This window comes from Fistularia commersonii, chromosome 7, assembly GCF_037954325.1.
Source record: "Fistularia commersonii isolate RoL2024-O1a breed Wild chromosome 7, RoL_Fcom_v1.0, whole genome shotgun sequence".
Taxonomy (NCBI): Eukaryota; Metazoa; Chordata; class Actinopteri; order Syngnathiformes; family Fistulariidae; genus Fistularia; species Fistularia commersonii.
The window spans coordinates 6,165,730-6,190,063 of record NC_141290.1 but is presented as its reverse complement, the minus strand read 5'-3'; the positions used below and the strand labels follow the sequence as shown (position 1 = coordinate 6,190,063).

Here is a 24,334-nt window from a genome sequence, read left to right as displayed (position 1 = left end):
TTCACCGGCACACGTCGTTAGAAATGCGGTTTGCCCGTACCACCTGCCGCCTTCAGAGAGGCCCTATTTACGTGACGACGTCTCGGGGCTGAAACGTGATACTTCAGCCACGTTGTCGATGAAACGTCAAACTTCGGTTGACCGTAACAACAACGGCCGACTCCGGAGTTGCGCTCTGGCCCGTCGGACGGGTCTCGAGAGCGTGGGTCGACCAGGACAACGATGGGCGATTCAGGAAGTACCTGAAGTACCAGGAAGTACCTCCTAGCATGCACGGGCGGGTCGCCCATAACAACAACGGCCGTTCGCGGAGTACTTCTGCTTCTTTTCGCTGTACCGAGTCTTCCAATGCTTCTTCAGCAGAGCGTGGGCTCAATCCTTGTAGACTCGACCGCCTCGTCTGGTTGTACAAATACTCCATTTCTCGCCATTGTTGATGGTTACGCTCGCGGTCGCGCCCGTGTCGGCCATCGCACCGAGACAGGAAGTGCCCCCTTGGCGTGCACTTGTTTTACTTCATCTCCAAACCGCAACCCCAACAACTGGCCTGGTGTGAGGACTCCAGTGCTCCCGGTGTTTCCTAGTGTGCAGTCAGTTGTCCTGCACACCAGAACAAGTCCTGCTCACGTGTTTGGGTTCATCGCGGAATCACACCGCCAGCTACTGGCCTGGCATGTGTACTGCAACCTTACTGGTGGTTCCCTGCGGTCCACTACGCTGGAGGATTGTTTTCAAAATGTCTCAACGCGGGACGGTTCGAAACCGGCAAACTGAAAACTAAACGGAACGTGGTCGAGTTAGCCGGGCCGAACACAATGTTCTTCAGAACCCTGCTCCCGGATCCCACAGGAAAGAAGTCCGGTGACGTCGTTCACACGCCTGCGCCAGAAACCTACACGTATCCCCGTTATCGTTCTCAGCGTCACCATGGAGACCATTTCCTAACACGGCTCTGAACGCGAGTAAACTCGACGAGAACATATCATTTGTGTGTATTTGTCTGCCGGCTAAAATATCACGGTGGGTGAGCTGTACTTTCCTCCACCGATTCCCATAAATCGAGAAAAGTATTTGACTCCGGTACAAAAGAAACACTGCGCGGTCAAACGTAAAAGATTTGGGGATTGGAAATATTTTGACGGTTTGAGATAGGCGGCTCCGTTTATAACCAGGATATTAAAAAATGGGGTGTAATACTCTACGGGCACGTGGACTATTTCCAGAAGGGATCCTAAAGTAACTTCACCAGCCGTGCATTCACTGTTTTTGCCTACCAATGTGGATTCCATGGCGTCACCTTTGGATTTTCTAAAAGCTTTGCACGCTAACAGATAAACTGTCATGCTAATGCTCACGCTAACAAGGAAAGGCGTAGCTTCCTTTGGTCAGTTTTAGGTACCGAAGTGAAGGTGCAGGAGGTGGCTTGCCTCGGTCAACTCTGAACCCCAGGTTGCTCCCGGTGGCTTGCTGGGCGACTTGCATTGTAGCTCTGCTGCGCGTGTGCGTGAACGGACGAATATTATCGTCACCGGGACCGGTCGCTTGGTAGACGAGGCATCCCACCGGTCGGAAGGTCGGCGGTCGGATCCCCTCGCTCCACCTGTCTGCACACCGAAGAGCAAAACAGCGAACCCATCCAGTTGCTCCCAACGGTCCGGCTCGGCGCCCTGCGTCGCCGCCGTCGTGTATGAACGAGAAACACGGATCGAGACCAAACCAAAATAACAAATGTAACTAAAATAGGGTTTATTCCATAGAAAAAAAAAAAATAAAACACCAAGAGGAAAAGTGTATGTTATAACACGGCTTATAATGTCAGGTGAGGAATACCACATCCTTCAGCGGCCTTTCTGAACACATGCACTTTCTGCTCTGGACGTCTCACTCCACGAGAGATTAAATATAGCATTATGTGTCTTCGTATTTAGCTCCGCGTTCCGCGCAGGAGTCCATTTTCAGGATGGGCTCGTCACCGAGCCACGTCGCTCTTCGACGGTAGCGAGCGGGCCCGACTGCCGAAAGAGCGACCGGACGTTACATCGAAAACGCCGACTCGCGTGTTTCATATAACAAAACCGGTGTCGACGGTGTTGAGGAGGAATATGTAGGCGGGCGGGCGGGCGGGCGGGCGGGCGGGCGGGGGGGATCGGCGTCGGCCCCTCAGAACCAAAACTCGGAGACAAAGACGTGAACATTGATGATGTTCTGTCCGGCATCACCGTGGGTCATCAGATTGCGCATGGAGAGCTTCAGTACCGTCGTCAACGGACCAATCAGAGGCTTCACCTGGCGGACGACCCCTGCGGGAGACAAAGATAGCGAATAGTTTATTCGAGGTCTCGAATCTCTCTTTCGGCCGATCGTGACTCGCGCCGTCGGAGCTGCCAAGAGGCTCCCGAATGCCTCGCGGCAAAGCGGCTCAGCAGAGCCGGAGTCGACGCTGACAAAGGGCCGAGGCCGGAGGGTGTTGACGGCCGTCTTTCACTTCACGGCCGGCGAAGCCAAGATACTGTGTCACTGATATTCCAAAGACATCATTGTCAGCAGTTTCTCCCGGGGACTATTTCTCTAGGAAAGACGGATCTTTTAGAGTCCAACGCGCCAGCTTTTTTTAGAAGGAATTTCACTGACGGAGTTTCGGCGAAACCGCGCTTTTTGACCTCCGTGGCGTTTTGACACGATGCAAAAGCTAAAAACGGACGACGGTCGGGGAGACTTCGCTGAAAACGCCTCTTCCGAAATGACCGAAAATCTAGAAAAATGGTCGGGAAAGCGTTAAAAAGGTTTTGGGCAAAGCACACTGCAGTGCGGAAATACGATATCCCGCACTGTACTTTTAAAATGAAATGAGAAGCCATAAGAGAGCTTCAACTACTTGGACGCACCCGACACATTCTGTTACATTGAAATATTCCATCGTACAGTTTATCTGAAGTTCAGCGGACGAAAACTGTTCCTCATTGCGAGACGTTACGGTTTGTGCGATTTGCATCGAGTCAACATCGGCCGCGGTTTCTGTCCGTGAACCGCTAAAAGAGCTAATGCTAATGGTTCTGACTGAGAGGTGTCCGAGCTAGCTGCGTCAGCGGGGGTTCACAATCGACCCCGGTCCGCCATGAAAACCATACCGGCTTGAGTGTTCGTCGCTTTCGGCGGAGATATTGTTTCCATGGTAACGTTACCATGGAAGATACCAGATACCGATACCAGGTACAGAGTCGTGTTGCTAGCACAACAAGGCTCTCCTTGGAGGTTCTTCTTCTGAGTCACCTGTCGCATCGAGGTCACGCCGTGGCATCTGCCCGTTTTTTTCCAACGCCTTCTTTCCCCCGACAAGAGAGGATAGGAGGATAAACATGTTGCAAACCGGAATTATCGAACGCCCCGTGGAATTCGCTGCGTGCACTTTTTAACCGGACATGCGATTATGGAACAAACGGCGGTGTTTGTACAGGCTCTAAATGCGCCTCCTCTCCGCAGAGGTGACCTTTCAGCTCCGGCCAGTTTGAACAGCGATCGTCTCACCGCGGCCGGGGCGGCACAATCGGCGCACTGTACTCCCCCCGTCACATCGCCGGTCGTCCTCGCGCTCGCGGGAGTTCGGAGCTTTAGCGAGAAACGGCGGCGCGGATCGGACCGACGACAGAAACCCCTTGGACGGTTTCCCCGCCGTGCGATTCCCCGATACACGGCGTCCGCTCTGCCTTCAGGAAACTGGTATTGTATGATGGCAGATCCCGCCACCCACTAATTCCCCTCCCTCTCTTCCCTCCCTGAGGAGGGGGGCGAGTGTTTGTGGCACCATCACTGTGGCCCGCGAGGGTAAATGAGTCCCATGTGTTTGATGGAGGAGAGCGGTCACAGTCACGCAATACGGCCGTGGAGGCATTCCTCCAGGAATCCATCTTTAACGCTGGGAGGGGCGAGCTGTGCAAGCGTGTCTGTCTCTCAACGTCTGGTTGCCTCGCTCTCTTCATCCTTCTTTTTTTTTTTCTTTTTGACTTGGGATCTGCGGGCGAGCGACAGATTCCAGGAGATTCGGTTGATAAAGACCTCGGAGAGCCTGGAAGGAGGCCTAATTCTACCAGGGTTGCCCCGATGTTTTGGTGTTTTGGGAATCCGTTGCGTAGCGACTGCGGACCGAGCGGAGCAACACTGAGATTTTATTGTTTTTAAAGCCTCGGTGCCATCAGAAAGACTCAAACTCAGCTTAAACCAGCTGCGGCATCATATTAATAATTTTGGAAGTGTAATAATACCGAGGTTTAGAGAGTTCGTGGCTCCTTTTCCGAGCGTCCTCGGATCGTCTGAAGGCGGACGTTTGTCAGTCGCCGCGGAGAATTGAAAGTCGAGGCGCACGAGGAGGTTTTTTCTCGCGTCGATGTACTCGTAACGCAGGCGGCGCCCGTGGAGCTCCGCTAGAACCCGTCCTTCGGTGGTTATTAGCCGGCGCTACGTCAGATACCGCAGCCCGGCGCGTGAGGTACGCGCTTGGAAACCATCGGTTTGCGCGCAACATTTTCCCGACGCGTAACTCTCGAAACTGTTTAACTTATGTTCCGCACAACCTTGAGGGTAAGAAAAGTGTAATTACACTCTGACAACATGATCTTCTGCGTTGGATCCTGCAGGAAGGGTACTGTTACCCAAGTCGGAGTTTGTGACCTTTCGAAAGCCTCGGTGAAATCCCGACGTGATGAGCCTTTGGAAAGCAACGAGGGTATCTCCGACGGGAAGGGCGCGTCGGCACACGGCCGGGCCTCAGCGCACTCACGGTGAACCTGAGGCGCCACCGCAACCGCGTTCTCGACTTTAACATTTCAGACGGGCCGTCGGAAAAGCCGAGGGCCGCGACGCGGGTCCCGTTTGATTGGCTACCGCGCCACCTAAGGCTCGGATGAATAAACACTCGGCCGGGAGCCCACCGTGATCCGGAGCGGGACGCGGGGAAGGTTCGCGGCGTCCGTCGAGCAAAGCGCCGCGCGATCCATTTCCTTCCCGAAAATCGCAAAGTAGACCCTTAAGGAGAAAATAGCCTCGAATAAACGCACGCTGGTGGCACGGACGCCGCCGCCGCAAAACAAAGTGAAGCAAATGCTAGGAGGCATTTGTCATCTTCCACGGCCAAGACGGGTGCAATATTGAATGGTTACATGTAAACAGTACAATTTCGGGGTTTTCTGGTCTCTACAACCCGGCAAGGAAGTGTATGACAAAATCCCAAATGAACGGGTTTAACACCAGAGACAAATGAAAAGTATGCGTTGGCTTCACCACAGCGTTGCGTAATGACACACTGGTTGCGGTGCGATGCATGCTCACTGCAGAGAAACCCGTGGAGAGCATCCAAGCGGCGTGCAATGTTCCAGACTTCCGAGATGAGCGGGGGGGGGGGGATTCTGAGAACACCACCTGTCGGCTTCGACGCAAAAGCGAACGGTCCTCCTTCGGTTTGGCCGAGGAATTCCCCGGCTGGCGAATAGCTACGCCGTTAAATCGCAAAGCGTCCGGGGTCAAGCGTCGCCCCTGGAAAATGCTAAAGGCGGTAGCGAGGTCGTCGCGTTCCTTCGGAGACCACGTCCTGCCTTGTCGCCGTCACGCGGACGTCCGAGTCCGGCTGTCCAAATATCACCGCTCGGAGTCGGGCAAAAGGGGACGGGATCTGTGCGCGTCCAACGCGCGCGGTTTGATATTTTAAGGTCAATTAGCAATGAGTCATAGCTACAGATCGCTCAAATGGCCCGTGTGTCGTTGTTGGACGCTGTCACTCACTGGGCGGTGACATCACTGAAAGGCCGCCGCCGCCGCCGGCGGGGGAATGGGTTTGGTTCTTTTTTTGGGATTTTCTGTTTTCACAGTTGTGGGCCGGAGCAGCTGAGATGATATAACACGCGCCATTATCTCCACCGCAGACTTTGTACCAAACTGCAAGTGTCCTTTCAAAGCTACGATTCCTGACTGAGGAGCGAACCCAGACTTGACAGTTAACCCTGAAACGGAAGGGACGGGCGGAAACCCTTCTCTGTTTGCATTTCCAATTAGGGTTCGACCATCTCCTCCGATGAGACGTCATAAACGGAGGAATTAGCTCGGGTTTTTTTAACGACCGTAAAACCGTATCCGGCGTTTGACTGCCGCGCACGCGGCTTTAGAAAAAGCAATAATTTTGTTAGCCGGCGGACTCGCCGAGCGGAGTCACGTCCCCTCGAGACGGCATACCCGGAAAAGGGGAAAAAGTGACGGCGACCACGAAGAACACTCCCCCTGGCGTTTGTTCCCGCCTCACCTTTAAACCGATCTCTGTACGCGAAGGGACGATTCGCGATACCGAAGAGACCCCGCGGGCCGGGATCCCTCATGAGCTCGGCGCTCTCTGGTGGGAGTGAACGCCCAAATCCCGAGGAGGACCTTTTCCCTTATCTCCGCCGGCGTCCTCAAACGTCTCATCGGCGCCGCCCCGGTTCCCACCGGCTCAGAAGCGGTCACGTCTCGCACGGAGGGCTCAAATTCCACCGGGGCTATCTGCGCCGACGCTAACCGTCCGCTCGCTCTTCCACAACGGCGGATGCATATTTCCACCTGCACTCCAAAAATGAAGGGAATTTAGCCACGGCCTCTGAAAGTGTCTAGCCTGCGCGGTCGTATCACAAGCGTTCACATTAAAATTCAGTTTTTCCTGCTCGTGAATAAAAGACAGTGATTAATGGTAGAGAAAAAAAAAAAAATCTTTCCATTACGAAGAATTACTCATGAATAGGAGTCTTTGGGACGTGTTCGGGGGGGCCACCGAAGCCCCGCTGACGGTTTGATTCCACAGCTGGCCACGTGTTGTATTGTGCATTTCATTTGCACACGTTAATACCGGTCAGCTAACCGGAGCCAATAACATCACGAGCCGACGTCGGGACCGGCGACCATGTGGCTCTGGTTAGTGGTTCCACCTTATGTAGGACACCGTTCTCCCCACGCTTCTTGGATCCCCTTTAATTATTCAAAGAGGGGAAACAAGCAGGATTTTATCAGAGGTGAGACGGTCTCTCGCCCCCCCCCCCCCTCCACCTCCTCGCCGATGCTTTTAGCGCCAGTGATTTGGGAGGAAGGGCTCCCCCGTCCGCCGTCGACATCAATCATCCCATTATCTAGTCCACTCGGACGATAGCGTTTGGAATGTACCGCTCCTCCGGCGTAAGTCCGCGCTGCGATCGGAGCTGCGCTGACTGTCTGTAAGCAGTTAATAAATGAGGTTAGAGCCTGAGCGCAAAGCCACGGGAACCGGAGGAGCCGCCGCCGCCGCCGCCGCCGCCGCCTGGTTGGACGAGAGCACCGGTGGTCGCGAAATAGAGAAAAGTTACAATATTAGGCCTTGGTTAAACATTATTTTTTCCTTTCTGCAGTCGGAGAAATCACCCGACCGGGGGAGGGGAGACCGATTTCACACAAAGCGGCCATGTTTGCCGTCAGTACCGTGCTAGCTTGCAGGCTACATGCCGGTAAACCAGTGTGCTCCCGTGTTAGCCCTAGCGCTAGCCGAGACGCATCGCCTCACAAAAATCGTATCTGAGATCTACCTGGATCTGATGAGTCCTTCTTGTTTGGCAGGTTCCAAAGGGGCGCTGCTCGATCAGCGGCCCCCCCAGGCGCCCACCGTTATTTCTTTGACGGATATCAAAGCTATCATTGTATCACGTAACCGGAAACAACTGTAACCGTTAGCGCTAGCGTTATTATCAATATGAGACGATGATCTTCCTACCCCAACCAGTCGAGGCGGAAGGCCGCCCGCGATGAGCCGGGATCTTTCCGAGGCCTCGGCCCGATAAAAGGCGGCGTTGTCTCCGAGCGCTCGCTCCTGGAGAATGTCGGGTTTCGACGCTGGCTCACTCCTCCAGGAGTTGGTAAGTGCTCGATCGGGGGTGTTTGGCGAGCGCCGGGGGCTCTTTGTGTTTGCACAGATGTGCGAGACTGTCGGGTTTTTCGTCCGCATATATTGGGAAAGCTGGTGATGGATGACCTAGAATTTGGAGAGCGGTGCAGCTCCTACTATTCGGTGTGTCATCCAGAATGTACCCATATATGTGTGTGTGTGTGTGTGTGTGTGTGTGTGTCCATGCATGCGGTGCATGCCTGCATGTGCAGCTGACTGCTTTTAAGTAAGTGAGCAGAACGGAAAAGGCCGTCGGCCAATCAAACCTTCTTAAGAATCCCTTTTTTTTTTTCGAGTCCAGGCCGGATTCCGATGATTCCCGATTGCCGCCTTTCTCCCTTTTTTTGAAAACAAAAAAAAAAGGGTCCCAAAAACAATGACCGGAGTCGGTTTGAGTTCACGCACTTGTTCACCGGCGGAGCCTGGATGTCTGCTCCTCTTCACATCCCACCGATCTGCAACATCCTGGAAACTAAGCTTCCCGGAGTGACACGTCAGCGAAGCCTCGCGCAACGGTTACGCAACAGCAGCGCCGGTAGGCCAAGGCACCGGCGGCGCGACTCGCTAACTAGAACTTCTTCGTCGGTCGCGAGTGTCCGACGGCTTCGTTCGGATTTGCGCGAGCGGTGTTAAGCACGCGAGAGCCGCGTCCAATAAGTATCCGACAGGGTTTGGGAGAAAAGCGGCTTCTCACAAACACCCCTTTCATGTGGTCATCGCTTTAAGTGCTCGGCGAGACGAGGCCTCGCGCGGGGGAACGGAACAATACGTCGAACCACATGAAGCTAAGCGGCCGGATTACATCAGCGCATATTTGCTCGCTCTCTATTTCCCCCTTTTATTGGACAAAACTTTGTTGCTCTATCTCCCGCTCGCCGCCGTTTCACTCCCGTTCTTTCCCACGCGCATCGTTAGCCGGCCGCGGCTAACAAAGATGGAGGTACGTAGTACGTAGCGCACGGTCGCTAACGGCGATAACGACCTCCTCCCTGTTTGCGGAGGCCGCCGCGCACGTGGCCTCGGACCATCTCCCCATCCATCTCAGCCGAGACGACAAGTGCTTCCCCGTCTGCATCTCGGCGCAAAAACCATGCCAGCGTGAATGATGATTCAAATGATTCATCCTCATGTTTCGAATGCCCTCGTCCTCCCGGGGCCAGGTTGTAGCTCTCCCACGGCGTGCGGCGATCGCCCGGGTCGAAGGGAAGGGTCAAAAATTTGCTCCGGGTGTTTGTTGAAGTAACGCCGCTGGAAACGGCGCCGGTGAATTAGTGCCTCCCCGGGGCGCCGGGGGGGGCGAGAGGTCGCCGCACAGGTAGTTAGCATGAAATATTTGGCGGCTGGAATCATCGGCGGCTCTCTGCACGAGAATACCTCGATAATGATCCGCCGGGAACAAGCGCGGCCGTGGATAAGTGAATTAAATGATTTTTTTTTTGACCACGGGGACGTCAAAACAGACGGCAGATATTTGGCGAGACAGAAGCGGGGCCTTTGTCCGTCTCAAATAGCCTCTTGGAATACAACCGGCCGATGACTCCGCCGAGAGAGTCGCCCCGGAGACGATGGCAGCTACACGGTGCCACCACAGCGCGGAGACCACAACGGGCCGTGTCAGATACACTTATGTCAGGGGGTTCCAGAGGTTCTGCGCTTTTTGTCCCTTCTCCATGTGGGAGTGCGGTTTAAAAAAAAAAAAAAAAAAACATATTATGGGTGCTTCCAAATATATTTTCGGGAAGAAAATACAAGCTCCGGTTACAGAGGCGGTTGGCTGCACGTTAAAGCTGTTATTGTCAAACGTTTGCACGTTTTTTTTTTTTTTTTGTTGTGTTTTTTTTCAGTTCACCCACTACCCGGACTTGGCAAAATCTCAAAGCGAGGCAAACTCACCCACATACATTCCGTTCTCCACCCGCTTGATGAGGTCAAAAGCGTTCTCCACGTTGCCCTCCAGGATGTCGAACTTGACGTCGTAGCTGCCGAGGTGATAGGGCCCGTACGCCGACACCGTGGTTCTCAGGAAGACGATCTCTGTTACGAAAAAAGAGACGATGAATACATCCGGGCCGCCTTGCGGGAGGACGGAGGGGTCCGGATTTTGCCGAGTCCCGAGAGGTTCGCGGGGAGGTCGAGGATTCGAGTCCCGCAAATCCCAAGTGGGGATTTATGACCGGTGACAGGGGGGGTTTTTATTTTCACCCCCGGCAACGCAGAGCATGAGTGTGTCTGAGATACGCCCGGCGCGCCGTCCAAGAGCTACACGTCAGCTGTCGCCGTTTGTGAGTGATTACCATGGAAACGTCTACGCCCACCCGACATACATACATATCGGCCTCCGGTGCAGGCGAGTCCCGATAGCACCGGGGGTCAGACCGTCAGAATCTGACACGCGCCTGGGAAATAAAGTTAGCAGACATGAACGATGACAAAGCAAATCATCCAGGATGACGCGGGAGATACCGTTCTATCGTCAAAGAAATCCTTCCTCGAAAAGGAACTCGTACACGCCTTAGCGGTGGCCTTATCGACGTGCCGTGTCACGGATGTACGTGACGCGGTCGTACCGGGAGTTCGCTCACCATTTAGCTTGGCCCTCTCCCGGCCTCTTTGGGTTTAAGCGGCGGTGTCCCGGGTTACGTAATCCCGACCGTTTTCGGAACAGCGACAGGTTAGCGAGGCCTAAAGTCCGCGACATCGGCGTTGAAGGTAGCGGCCCAACTTGTGCAGCGACCGGAAAATGCTACCATCCGGTGCGCTGTGCACCCTCACACAGGAATCTAGTAGCTTAGCATAGGCGCTGTTATTTCCTGCCAAGATGCAGGAGTCCCGCAGCGTAGCGGTTTAGCATGTCCCTACGCCGCACTTCCGGTAAGAGGCGTCCGCTTGCTCGTCGACGCGCTAGCACCCCTGGACTAACGCTTTTTCCGCGTGCTAGCTCCCGGCGGAGCGGTGACTCCGCCAGGGAGCTAGCGCTCGCCACGGGCACGTCACCAATAACTGAAGAATAAACTGTAAGCTTAGCGCTGCTTTCGTAACGGAGCTGTTTGGGGCGTCCTTTAGCTGCCACGCTACATTTGCACTCGTAAGCTATTTGTTTAAACCAAATGAAATGCAATATATGTTGTTCTCATCGAGGACACGCGATGTTTCAACACGGCGTCATCACTCGCTAGCAAATATCAACAGGGGTGGACCTGCGAACACGCCACATTTGTTTATCTGTAACTTTAACACTTGTTTATTTACCAGTGCGCTTTCTCACATTTTCCCATCCGGATAACGACGGAGAGAGAATTCAGTTTTTCAGAATTCAGATCACGAAGATGATCGGGTAAGGCCTCTCACCCTCCGGCCTTGGAAACTCTCTGAAGGTTGGCAGCGATATGAAGGTGTGGGACAGCGAGTGCACCGGGTCCGAAGCGCAGGCGTCGTCCCCGGGCTGACAGGCCTTAATGCAGCGGATGAGATCCGAGCGTCCGAGCCTCGCCAGTCTGGAAAGGAGAACGCACAACAAACAGAGGAGAAACCGAGAACGCCGCCTCTTACGTAAATTCGGTAATGCCGTCCGTTACCGGAACGGCATCTCCGCATGGTTTTGGAGGGATAACGAATAAACAATCGCCGAAGTCGGGCTCCGCAGCTCGCCGCCGTCGACGCAGCCGAGCGGGAAATAAGCTATTAAACTCACAAAGAATGATCCATGACCTGCTCGGCAAAATATTTGGATTTGCGGAGTATCCCCGGCTTCAAATCAGATAATCCCTCCAGGAGGATTTATGAGGCACGGGAGTGTTCTGAAGACTCCTAAATTGTTAGCCACATGACGAGACAACTCCCCGTCCTCCCCCCGGGGCAGGACTCGTCCTATTATTTAGGGCCGTGTTTACTCCGCCGCCTCGGCAGTGACAGGTCCCGTGGTAGCCTCCCGTGTTCTCTCGCATGGAGAACACGGATGTTTCATCGCCCTTTTAATGCCGACGTCCGATCACGCGAGTGCCGGCTTTGCCTTTAGGATCCCCCTGGATCGACTCCTGGGTCGCCACGTGTAGGTCGCACAGCCGGACCGCGAGTCACGACCTGTGGATATCTGGGTCCCCGGAGGTGCGGCGGTCCGGGCCCGGTTTGAGTTGCAGAGCTTCTTTCACGGGGGAGAGAGAAGCCCCCGACCGAACGGCGGAGCAACCGGCGGGTAGGGGCTTGTAATTAGCAATTAGCGGGCGCGTCCAAGTTTCGCTCCGGCCCGGGCCAAAGCCACAAAATGTTCTCCTCGTTTATTCTAGCGTGGCCTGAGCTGCAGAAACACCCCGTCCGGGCTCCGGTGGGGGGGGGGGGGACTCTTCGGGGGTAAAACGGTAAAGATAAAGCCCCGGGTGGGACCGCACCTTCACGCCGCCAGTGACACCGAGCGCGACGTGGGTGTGTTAAAGCATGCAGCGTTAGTTCGTGTGTGTGTGATTGTCTTCTTCATCCCCTCATGTGGCCCAGCCCAGGGGGAAAAAAAAAAAAAAAAAAAAAGAAACCCCAATACTTTCAAACCAGAAAGAAAAACAAGACTTTTTGGACAGAATTCCTCTGGTCAAGCATTAAAACCCCCCTTTTTTGGGGGGGAAATTATTATTTATAGTTGGCACATTGATAACGCCCCAACACAAACACAGCGGGGCATCACTCATTCATTTGTGCGCGCAGAGACGCCGCCGCCGCCGCCGCCGCACCGCAAATTGTTCGGCCCACCGGCCAGAGCCCAGAGTCCTATAAGCCAATATGGAAGGAGAGGGGAAAAGAACAAAACCCCTCCTGTGCACGGATACCTTCCTATTTTCGGGACGTTCCTGCTGGAGGACACCTGAGAGCCGGACAGGAGCGGGACGCTTCCAAGTGGCTATTTTGGCTGGTTTTTAACGTGAATCTGCACTTTTTTTTTTTACCGGAAAACACCACAGCTCACGTCCAGATTTTTTCAAATTTATTTTTTTTACTAATTTCAAGGTGGAAACAACCCCTGAGAGGCTTTCACTAAAGAATCCCGTCAGGAAAAAGTAATGATATTAATTTAGTTGTTGTATAATGTTGATCTGGAGCGTTTGGGTACTTTTATATTCCAGTGGATTTAAAATTGCAACGGTATCCTCTCTTATTAGACCTAGTTAGCGTTTGGCTAGCTTTCCCTGTTGAGGGATATCCCATGGTGCACCTCTCTTTTTCCTCTCTCTTCCCACCCATGTAGCCCCTAAAGCTGGTTTAGCGGGCGTCCCTCCGATCAGAAGGTCGTCTCGATTCGCCATCTCCGTTTTCGGCGCGTCCTCGGCAAGACGTTGACAAGACGATGTGCGGGAATGTGTGTGAACGGGCGAGTGCTATTTCATGTAAAGCCCATCGAAAGCGCTTCATAATTTGAGACTATTTATCATTTCTACCCCAACCGGTCGAGGCAGAAAGCTATATATACACACACATATATACGTACATATGTTCATATATTGTACCCTGAACTGTCCGGGTGTGCGAGAGGGCGAATATTGTAAGTCTCTAAGAGGCTCGACCAATCACAGCTCAGATCGGCTCCAGGATAAGCGTTTAAATATACCGATAAAACACAACGAGACTCTTTCGATTTGGGATTTTTCTTAACAAATTTATGTGGCAGTTTACCCATGTAGCAACAGAAGAAGACCCGGCGAGGCCCTCTAGTGTTACCCGGAGTCGTCAAACTACTGTTTTTACCCGACCGTTAAAGGCATCGATGAAAAAAAACGTATGGAATAAATGGCGGCGGTGGATGTATTACACATTATTATTACTGGCGTCTATTCTAGCTGGGGGTTGTAAGGAACTCTGGGCTCCTCCTGGGTGACGAAGACCAGCAGTTTGGCCAGGTACGTGGAGAGCGTGCCGTAGCGCCGCAGCCTCAGCTCCAAGCTCAGGTCAAAGTCCTGCGGGCTGCGGATGAGCTTGGCCACCGACAGGATGCCGCCGCCGGGAACCCTCTCTGTCCGGAACAACCCGCCCTCGTTCCCCGAGGTAATAACGATCTGGATGTCGTCGCCGTGCACGGTGTGGGACGGGCCCATGCGGAAGATGTTGGTGAAGATGGGGATGTTGGTGGGGAAGGTGAGGTGGTAGTAGGTTATTCTCAGGGGCGCGGCCAGGCACTCGACAGACTCATTGCAAAGCAAGCGTTCGCATCGACTGCAAAAAGAGACGGGGGGGAAGAAGGGGAGGAAGGGGAGGGCGGATGCAGAGAGAGACAGAGAGAGAGTGCATTTGTAAATTTAATCTGCCGTGCACGGCATGCGGTGGAAGGGTTGTGGAATCGCGGCGCGCCCGTTCGTGGGGGCCATGCAAAAAAAACAAACAAAAAAAAAAAACAATAACAAGCTGCCGAGGGCGACCGGTTACATGGCGACCGTAAAAAAAAAAAAAAAAGGAAATCAAAAGGACAAGGGCGCATGCTGCGGCCGATTCTTGCACGGCGGCCATGCAGAGCAGCGATTCACAGGAGCGGGTTTGAAAAAGCCCGTCCTGGGCATCCAATCAGGACTGGCCGGGGGCGGGGCTAACCCCCGTCACGGCTGGGTCTAACGCCAGGCCAACGCCAAAGCTGACACCTTCAAGTGCGGGTGTGTATTCTTGCATCCATCTGCCAAATGACCCATTTTAAAAGTATGCATGTGCATGTGTGTGTGTGTGTGTGTGTGTGTGTGTGTGTGTGTGTGTGTGTGTGTGTGTGTCAGAGCCAAATCCAGAAAGACTTACGTGTCTCCGACGCGGCGGTAGTTGGTCGGGCACTCAAAGGACAGGCACCTGAAGCTGCCCTGCACGTTGAAGCAGCTCTGGTTCTCCGTGCACGTGTGCGCGCCCGTCACGCACTCGTCCACATCTGCCGGCGGCGGCGAAGAGAGAAGCGTCACCTGGAATCCTTCCCCAGAGCTTAAAGCCCTCGCGGGGTTCGAAGGAGGCCCGTCTTACCCTGGCAGCTGCGCCCGTTGTTGGCCAGGGTGTAGCCCATGACGGGGCAGGAGCAGTGGAAGCTCCCGGGGCTGTTGTGGCAACGGTACGAGCAAATATGGCCGCCGGTGGGCAGAGCGCACTCATCTATGTCTGGGAGGGAGGTCACACAGAAAACAGGTGGCAGGAGGTACTACCAGGATCCAGGGCTGACTTGTGCAAGGTAGTACCCTTTGCGCAAGAAGCAGCGGTAGTGCCCGGTATGCTCATTACACGGCACGAGCAGGACAACAAGGGAGCGCGGAGAAGCTCACCTTCGCAAGTCATCCCGTCAATATCGCTGAGCTGGTAACCACGGCGACAATAGCACTGGTAGGAGCCGTGCACATTGGCGCACTCCTGACTGCAGGGGTTGCTCTCGCACTCGTTCAAATCTGTAAGGAGAGGGTGATTATAGGTGCGGGGCTTATCGGTGCGTGTTTGTGTGTGTGTGTGTGTGTGTTTGTTTGGACGGACTGACCATCGCAGTTCCTGCCGTCGCTGGTGATCTTAAAGCCCGTGGTGCAGCTGCACTTGTAGGACCCCAAGGTGTTCTCGCACTTGTGCCCGCAGAGGCGTCCAGGGTAGTGCCTGCATTCGTTGATGTCTGCAAGCGCACGTGTCCGTCAGAGCGGAGGCGGATGTCGGCGCCAATACGGACGGCGGCGAGCGCTTACCCTCACACGCCCGGTTGATGCTATTGAAGATGTATCCGTTTTCACACTTGCAGTGGAAGGAGCCCATGGTGTTGATGCAGCCGTGGCCCTCACACACCTTCTCCGGGCCTTTGCACTCGTCGATATCTAAACACACGGACATCCCGGTTACACGCCGCGCCGCTCAAACGGGAGCGCGGCGCGCCTTCGTGACCCGGGCGACTGGTACCGATGCAGCGGTTGCCCTCTTCGTTCAGGTGATAGCCACGGCCGCAGTTGATGGCGTTCCTCTGGCAGTTGTAGGATCCAGGCGTGTTGAAACACACCTGGCCTCTCGGACACGGGCCCGTCTGGCTCACACACTCATTGATGTCTGAAACACACACACACACACACACACACAGTCAGCTGCATCTTGGCATGAACCTCAATACATTTAATACATAGATCACAAATGTTGCATTCTATGCAAAGGTTTTATATGTATGTTTTGCCGTAATCCTATTTTTCAGAAAACACAATAAAACAGGACATATGCTAAAAAGGATTCAAATTGGCTAAAAAAAAGTCAAATACTGACGATGAATTGAAGAAGGCGACAATAAATATGTGTATAATCAAAGTTTATATAACTCACCAATATCATTATATCTAACGTATATACGTATATAGTGTATGTGTTTACACATACATATAGAATTTGTCAAAAGTTCTCAAATGATGACAATTATTATGATAAAATAATTTTGTACGTGTCAAGAAGGTGGCGATAAATATATTTAACTCGCCCATATCAATACGTCTAAAATATACCGTATTTTTCGGATTATAAGTTGCAGTTTTTTTAAAAGTTTGGCCGGGGGTGCGACGTATAATCCGAAAAATACGGTGTATATATATATTTCCATATAAACATATATATACATATGTTTTTATGTAAATACACAAGTCTATATACATATACACATGTAGACATATACACACACATATATATATATACCGTAACCAAAAAAATAACACATGCTGACAAAGGAGTCAATTAAGGCAAAAAAAAGACAAATAATGACAATTATTTGACTATTTTTTCGTCAAAAAATAATTTTATATACTTTAAGAACAGGACAGTTAATATGTACATATACAATCAAAGTTCATATAACTCACAATACATTGAATGTATATATGTATATTTACATATATATATATAAATATATATCAAAACTTTGCTCTGGTTATATTTTAATAGACTTAGATATTTTAACTCACCGATGCACTCGCCCAGTGCGTCCTGGATAAAACCCGTGCCGCACTTGACTTTGGGAAAACACCGGAACGACCCCTGGGTGTTTTGGCACACGAACTCCGGGCCGCAGTTGTGGATGCCGTTCTCGCATTCATCGATATCTGTGTGTGCACGGGCAGGCGTGTCGGTGGCTTCCCGTCCCACTGAAATCTCCACGGCGACGCGGCGAACGCGGCTCTGACCTTTGCAGTTGTTGTTGTCGGTGAGTTCGTACCCGGTTCCGCAGCTGACCTCCCTCTGGCAGCGGAAGGAGCCTTCCGTGTTGATGCAGCGCTCGCCGCCCCTGCAGTTGCTGGCGCCCAGCAGGCACTCGTTGATATCTGGAGAGGAAGAGCAACAATAATTAAATGTATTTAAACAGAATATTTAGCATATTCTATTTCCTAACACGCTTGGATTCTTCACTTTTAAATTCCACGTTTTCCACCCACCCTCACAGCTCTTCCCGTCGGGCCTCAGCTTGAAGCCCTTGAAGCAGGCGCACGTCTCGTTATCCACACACAGGTGAGCGCATTTCCCTGAAACACACACACACACACACACACACAGGAAGTGGTTGGTCGTGTGCAGAAGATGTGTGGGAGACTAGGGGGAAGTGGATGTTCACCATTGCACCGATCCATTGACGGCAAATCATCTCCCGTGTCTTGGTTCTTCTGCAGGCTGGACACTGCATGGGAGGGGAGGGAAAAAAACAAACTGTTAATTCACCAATCAAATCCTGTTTTTAGCGCCTCACTTCCTGTGAGCGCGTCAAATCGATCGGTTGTATTATTATGTATCTTTGAGTTTTCCATTTAAAGCTAAAAGCTGGAAGCGGTAACCAACACTGTCCACTAGAGGGCGCCGCAGGCCAGCGTTCCACGTCGGGCCTTCCGTAGCACCGGAACCCCAGCCAATGAGAACCCGGCTTATTGCACCCACCGTCAAGGGTCCCCGTGGACGCGGTCTGGTTCCTGTCCGCTCCGTCCACGCAGCAGGCCCGGTACACCAGGCCGCACTGGTAGCCCACGGACGGGCTGCGGTCGCAGGGCAGCGCCTGGTCCTGGGCCGCCCTCCCCAGGAGGCAGCAGTCACAGCACATCTGCAGACCAACCGGTCACGCGTCAAAAAACACGAGGGCACAGACGCCCGTCCATCAATCAGACCGACAGGCGGCAGACGAAGATGGATGGCGTAGGTCGGCCCCATTTGTCGAGCGACCTGCCGGGAGGCCGGAGCCGCGACAGAGGAAGCACCACGCATGCTAAAAGGACCCTCCCCCCAGCTAATGTGGCATAATACCTACTCAAGTACAGCAGTTCTATACATCAGATACAAAAACATAAACACATCCAGTAATAACATTGTAATAGCAGCTTAATAACATTGTAATAGCATAGTAATGACATAGTAATAGCAGTGTTTTTTGATAGTACGCCCACCTTGGTGGTCTTGGTCTCGCAGGTGCTGGTGAACAGGGAGTCACACGCGCCCTGGTCTTTGGCCACATTGATGCCGTTGGTGCACATGTTGTCCTCCAGCACGGTGACGCAGCACTGCTCCTGCACCACCCTGGGGGCGGCCAGGACGCATCATCAATAAAATAAAATAAAATAAAATAAAAAAACGCACCATTAAAAATATGCCGGAGGCGAGCCTGGAGGGAGCGGTCATGATGAGCACGCTGATAGGGCGTTGCGTTTTTGCAAGGTCGACCTCGGCGCCATCTTTGTTTTTGTTTGAGTCAAACCAACACTTGGATGGCCGGTGTATGTGTGTGTGTGTGTGTGTGTGTGTGCGCACACACGTATTCACCCACGCAGTGTGTTTAAAAAGCATCGCTCCGGTTCTAGTAAACACACCCCTTCCCCGCACTCCCGCGTTTTGAACCAATCATTAGCTGAGTAAGAGTTTCCAGCGTCTTCGCCGCCGCCGATGACATCACCGCATCAGAATGCGGGGTATTTTTATTTATTTCTTTATTTATTTGTCTTCTTTCCTCCAATCTCTTAAAACAGGGCGGAGGTTAGGGCGCAGGGGGGCTGGGATTTTGTAAATGGCGATGCATTCAGGGGGAGAAAAAAAAAAGAATACGCAGCATAAATATGAGATATTCCTCGTCGGCTCCCAGCAGAAAGCACTTTCCACGTGGGCTCCGACTAATCGCTGGGATTTCCTGTTATTGCCTCCTCCGACCTCTTTCTACGTTGCATTTCGCATCCGAGGCATTTACTTGGATTTCGAAACAGCCCCCCCCCCCCCCCCCCAACCACCACCCGAAACACACTTTATGATCAGACCTCTTTGGACCGTCTCGAAATGACGTAACGTGCACATTCTAGATAGAAGGCTGGAGATTCTCAACATGTCCAATCTGGCATTGTGTTGTGTTGTGACCCCTGTTTGTCACAAAACATTTATTTGACTCCTTTTTTTTTTTTTTTTTTTCGTTCACCGCTTACCTGCACGTGGTGGATTCGGAGATGAGGGGCAGCGACGCGCAGTCCTCGTTCTCCACGGCTCGCCTCTGGCCGTCCTGGCAGCACTTCTCCATGGAGATCGGCTCCTCTCCTATCAGAGGGGATGTGAGGGTTGGGGGGGGCGGGGGTTATTTTTACAAATTAAACAGTCATAAAGATGGAAAAATGGCAGAGAATCCGCTCGGCCGAAGCAAACCAAACACGTTGTGTCGTTACGGTATAACGCTGTAATTACATTGTAACTACACTGTAATACACTACGATAGCATCGTTTGCTAGCTGGCAAATGATTCCGAGTTATCGGAAAGGGTGATTGTGAAATCCTCCGGGATAAAACAGGGAAAAAAATAAAAGGCCATCTGTTGGAGACATTGTGTGTTTTGCTGTGGGTGTAATAAGTCAGATGAGGCGGGGAGGACAAGTGTCTGGAGCAGCAGACACATGGATTTGCTGTTTCTCCTCGGGGGGGAGGGAGAGCGTTCAATAATGACCGTGAATCAAAATAGTCGATGACATTTAAAAAAAAAACAAAAAAAACACAGGAAGTCTGGCCATCAGCTGCAGCCGGCTGGACTGATAAGCTCTGAGGACGAGCCGCCAAAATGCTAAATCGCTATATGTGAAAAACAAGGCGCTCACGCCTGCAGACCGTCCAGCTGTAAACACGCTACGCCATTAGCATTCGCTTGTTTGAGTGATGTAGCATTATAGCCAGCTAACCACAGCAAACCCCGCGCAGACGTACCGACACAGATGGAGATCCGACAAAGTTAGCGACAACATGTACGCTAACACTTGGCTGGGAAAAATAGAGCTGACAAAATAGCAACAACACATATGCTAATACTTAATGGGAAAAGTACAGCTGACAAAATAGCGACAACACATATGCTAATACTTAATGGGGAAAGTAGATTCGACAAAAATAGATACAACACATGGGCTAACACTTGATGGGGATAGCAGATCTGGCAAAGTTAGCGACAGCATGTACGCTAACACCCGATGGGGAAAGTAGATTCGACAAAAATAGCGACAACACATGGGCTAACGCTGGATGGGGAAAGCAGATCTGGCAAAGTTAGCGACAGCATGTACGCTAACACCCGACGGGGAAAGTAGATTCGACAAAAATAGCGACAACACATGGGCTAACGCTGGATGGGGAAAGCAGATCTCGCAAAGTTACCGACAGCACGTACGCTCATACCCGATGGGGAAAGTAGATCTGATACAGTTAGCAGCAGAGCGTAGGCCTACAATTAACGGGAAAATAGATCCAACAAAGTTAGCAACAACATACATACAGGTGCACCAGGTACACTAAGACTCGATGGGGAAAGTGGAGCCAACAAAGTTAGCGATAACGCGTTTGCTAACTCTTGGCTGGGGAAAGTAGCTCTGACAAAAGTAACAACAACACACACGGTAATATTTGATGGGGAAAATAGAGCCGGGGGAGTTAGCTACATGACGTATACTATCACTTGATTGGAAAAGTAGAGCTGACATCATTCGCAAAAAGATGTAGGCTAACAGTTAACGGGAAAGTAGATCTGTCGAAGTTGGCAGCAACACGTCTGATCGATTCTTTGTCCTTGTCTTTCGGCTGCTGCCTTGAGAGACGCCACAGCGAATCAACTTATTCCTTCTTACACTGTCTGATCAATTAGTCCCGAACTAAAGTATTGATCGCAGTGCTAAATAACACGACAATCAGCACCCCCCACCCGCCATATTCCCTCTTTTGCTAAGTATCCCTGCGCTCCTGTGCATCCTAATGTCAAGGATGTTTAAAAAAATTAAAGCAATCCGATATCAAATGATTTGTTAACATTCCCGGTGAGGCAGGATTCCACTCCTCCCTCGGGACGGTGGAGGAGTGAATCTTAAATTACAAGGATACTTCCTCTGCCCGCCTTCGAGGTTTTACTTCTCATGGCAGTGGCAGAAGTCAGGGCTGCTGCTACATTCTGTCCCGGCGCACAAGCTGAACTGAAAACACATATGTGTTGTCCCTTACTTTACCAGATCTACTTCCCCAACCAAGTGTTAGCATACATGTTGTCACTAACTTTGCAGGATCTTCTTTCACAGCCAAGTGTTAGCATACATGTTGACGCTAACTTTGCAGGATCTACTTTCCAGCCAAGTGTTAGCATAAACATTGTTTCTAACTTTGTCAGATCTACTTCCCCAACCAAGTGTTAGCATACATGTTGTCGCTAACTTTGCAGGATCTTCATTCACAGCCAAGTGTTACACATACATGCTGTTACTAACTTTGCAGGATCTTCTTTCACAGCCAAGTGTTAGCATTTGTGTTGTCGCTAACTTTGCAGGATCTTCTTTCACAGCCAAGTGTTACACATACATGCTGTTGCTAACTTTGCAGGATCTACTTTCCCAGCCAAGTGTTAGCATAAACATTGTTGTTAACTTTGTCAGATCTACTTCCCCAACCAAGTGTTAGCATACATGTTGTCACTAACTTTGCAGGATCTTCATTTACAGCCAAGTGTTACACATACATGCTGTTACTAACTTTGCAGGATCTACTTCCCCAACCAAGTGTTAGCATACATGTTGTCACTAACTTTGCAGGATCTTCATTTACAGCCAAGTGTTACACATACATGCTGTTACTAACTTTGCAGGATCTACTTCCCCAACCAAGTGTTAGCATACATGTTGTCACTAACTTTGCAGGATCTTCATTCACAGCCAAGTGTTACACATTCATGCTGTTACTAACTTTGCAGGATCTTCTTTCACAGCCAAGTGTTAGCATACATGCTGTAGCTAACTTTGTCAGATCTACTTTCCCGATCAAGTGTTAGTGTACACGTTGACGCTAATGTTGCCGGCTGTACTTTCCAATAGAGCGGACGGTGAAAGCGTCTCGATCATCCAGACCGCTGCTGGATCTGATTTCCATCTGGGGACGGCGAGGGGAGCGGCGGCAAGGGAGCCGGTTGTTTCTTGGCAGGGTGTCGGTCCATGTAAACATGGCTTAATGAGGCAGCCGGCGGAGCTCCGCCCTCACGGGGAAGCAGCTCTCAGACGTCACAACAAACAGCAGTACCCGACTGTCTGTCTGCCCGCCGGGGGTCGGGGCAGAGTTCGGCCCCCCGCCGTGAGGGCAGCTGGGGGAGAAGTGGCCCCGCCGGCTGTGTCAACAGCCCCCATGTGGGGCCATGTGACGCCACCCGGCCCGCAGGAATCACAACCGCCGGACGGGGCGGTGCGAGACCGGGGCATTCTGCAAGGGGTCAGTAACCCCAGGGCGGGGGGGGCGGAGGGGGCAAAAACCTGGCTGAAAGTCTGAAAGTCTAGGGAATCCATGCTAATAAAGTTTTCGTGGTACCTGAACTATCAGAACTGGGGCCGACATGTACAAGCATGTTGCCGGAAAGGAATAATCAGATGTGCTGTGAAGGGATGGAGCAAAGATAACGGGATAAAACGACGGAGGAGGAGACGTGACGCGCGTCATACAATAATAAGAGCGTCATAACGGTGTAATAACGGTGTCATAACAGTGTAATAACGGTGCAATAACGGTGTAATAACCAAGTTCTTGGTGTCAGCCGAGTGTACTTCGTGTAACACCGGGACTGCATCCCGGCGAACCCCACGTCACGATCCCCGACACGCGGTTTCACCCCCCCCTCCCTCTTCCTCTGTCCCGTGGACGGGAGAGAAGCGGCGGATACCGTGTGTGTGTGTGTGTGTGTGGAGCCGATCCTACCTTGACCGAGGATCACTCCGAGGAGAGAACATACGAGCACCAGCCGTGGATCCATTGAATGGAGGAAGAAAACTTTTTTTTCTTTCTTATTCTTTTAATCCCAGGAGTCCGAAGACTGCGTGTGTGCGCAGCAGCGCAGCTTTCTTTTTTTTTTTTCTTTTTTTAATATACACCTATAATCCGCGGGATTGATGAGCAACGGGTAGCCTACTTATCTTTTTTTTTTTTTAAAAAAAAAAAAAAAAAAAAAAAGGACTTTCCCCCTCGTGGATGCGGTGGAGCCGAGCGCGTCCACGCTGCTGCGCGACTGGAGGAGTCCGGCGTCCCGTGTACGGCGCCCGGGAGGCGGGACGGACCCATCAAAGCGAAAGGAAAAAAAAAAAAAAACTTAAGTGACGTAATAACACTAATTACAGCGGCGTGACGTGTAATTACGTGTTTATTTCCTGCGTGACAAAAGGTTTGCAAACAAAAAAAAACCTGTTTGCAATTCCACAACAGGAAACAAACATATACATGTGTGTGTAAATATAAACACACATTTGTAAGATATTACATGAGATTTTGAATCCCTCTTTTCACGTTTCACGTTTAAAAAATGGCTATTTCTGCTCCACGGTGAATAATTGTGTAATAACTGTCTTATTACACACATACTGGCACTTTTTAATCACATCTGCGATCAGAAGGTTGCCGGCTCCTCCTGTCTGCAAGCCCAAGTGCCCTCAGGCAAGCACCCCCACACACACATTAGCCCCTTGCATGCTAGCTCTGCAGCCATTAGTGTGTGTGTGTGTGGAAAAAGATGCAAAAGCAACGCTTCATTTCATTGTGATGTTTATTGCCAAATCGCTGACACTCACGCCTTTTTTCACAGCTTTTTTTTTTGGGGGGGGGGGCAACTCTGTGGCCTTGCAATCGCTGCTAAAACTGTTAGCAGGAATGGAAAAAAAAAAAAAGGTGTACGAGTGTAGGCCCCTGCAGAACTCCTCCAAGCCGCGCCGCCGCCGCCTCCAAAGCGCGAGAAGGTGGAATCGAATTTCCCGATTCACCGACTTCCGACGGCGGCGATCTGCAGAAGATCTATCACAGCTGGACGCTCCTCTAACCCGAGCCCACGTGTCTAAGCCGCCATGGCGGCTGCTAAGCGGCCGGCGGTGCTAAAACCGCGACGTGGGTGGAAGGAAGTTCCTTCCGGGTAGTGATTGGGCGGACGGCGGGTGTCGCTAGCGCCTCCACGTGTGTTTA

General features: G+C 51.8%; 1 protein-coding gene across 5 annotated transcripts; it reads right to left on the bottom strand.

Annotated features, from left to right (window-relative positions):
• Positions 1-1,729: 1,729 nt before the first annotated feature.
• Positions 1,730-23,378, bottom strand: fbln1 (fibulin 1). Of its 5 annotated transcripts, none has more exons than XM_086149368.1 (17): positions 23,087-23,378; positions 19,318-19,426; positions 18,298-18,427; positions 17,798-17,957; positions 17,481-17,543; positions 17,305-17,391; positions 17,056-17,193; positions 16,837-16,974; positions 15,800-15,943; positions 15,592-15,717; positions 15,396-15,521; positions 15,190-15,309; positions 14,897-15,028; positions 14,684-14,807; positions 11,273-11,418; positions 9,818-9,958; positions 1,730-2,300 (listed from the first exon to the last, which is right to left on the bottom strand). In XM_086149368.1, the coding sequence occupies exons 1-17, from the start codon at positions 23,139-23,141 to the stop codon at positions 2,161-2,163; spliced, it is 2,079 nt and encodes a 692-aa protein (XP_086005494.1). In that variant the 5' UTR covers positions 23,142-23,378; the 3' UTR covers positions 1,730-2,160. The 5 variants fall into 5 exon arrangements, with proteins under 5 accessions (XP_086005494.1, XP_086005492.1, XP_086005496.1 ...); XM_086149366.1 differs by lacking the exon at positions 23,087-23,378 and adding an exon at positions 22,214-22,456 and having other exon boundaries at positions 19,318-19,427; XM_086149370.1 differs by lacking the exon at positions 23,087-23,378 and adding an exon at positions 20,081-21,000.
• Between the last annotated feature and the right edge of the window lie 956 nt (positions 23,379-24,334).

What these genes read in the sequence shown, in the direction of transcription:
- fbln1 (XM_086149366.1), bottom strand. Translation starts at nt 22,345, where the DNA reads ATGTTTACATGGACCGACACCCTGCCAAGAAACAACCGGCTCCCTTGC. An exon ending in CAACGGGCGCAGCTGCCAGG is followed by an intron (nt 14,808 to 14,896) that starts GTAAGACGGGCC and finishes CGCCGCCGGCAG; the next exon opens with ATGTGGACGAGTGCGTGACG. An exon ending in GGAGAACGGAATGTATGTGG is followed by an intron (nt 2,301 to 9,817) that starts GTGAGTTTGCCT and finishes TGTCTCCCGCAG; the next exon opens with GGGTCGTCCGCCAGGTGAAG.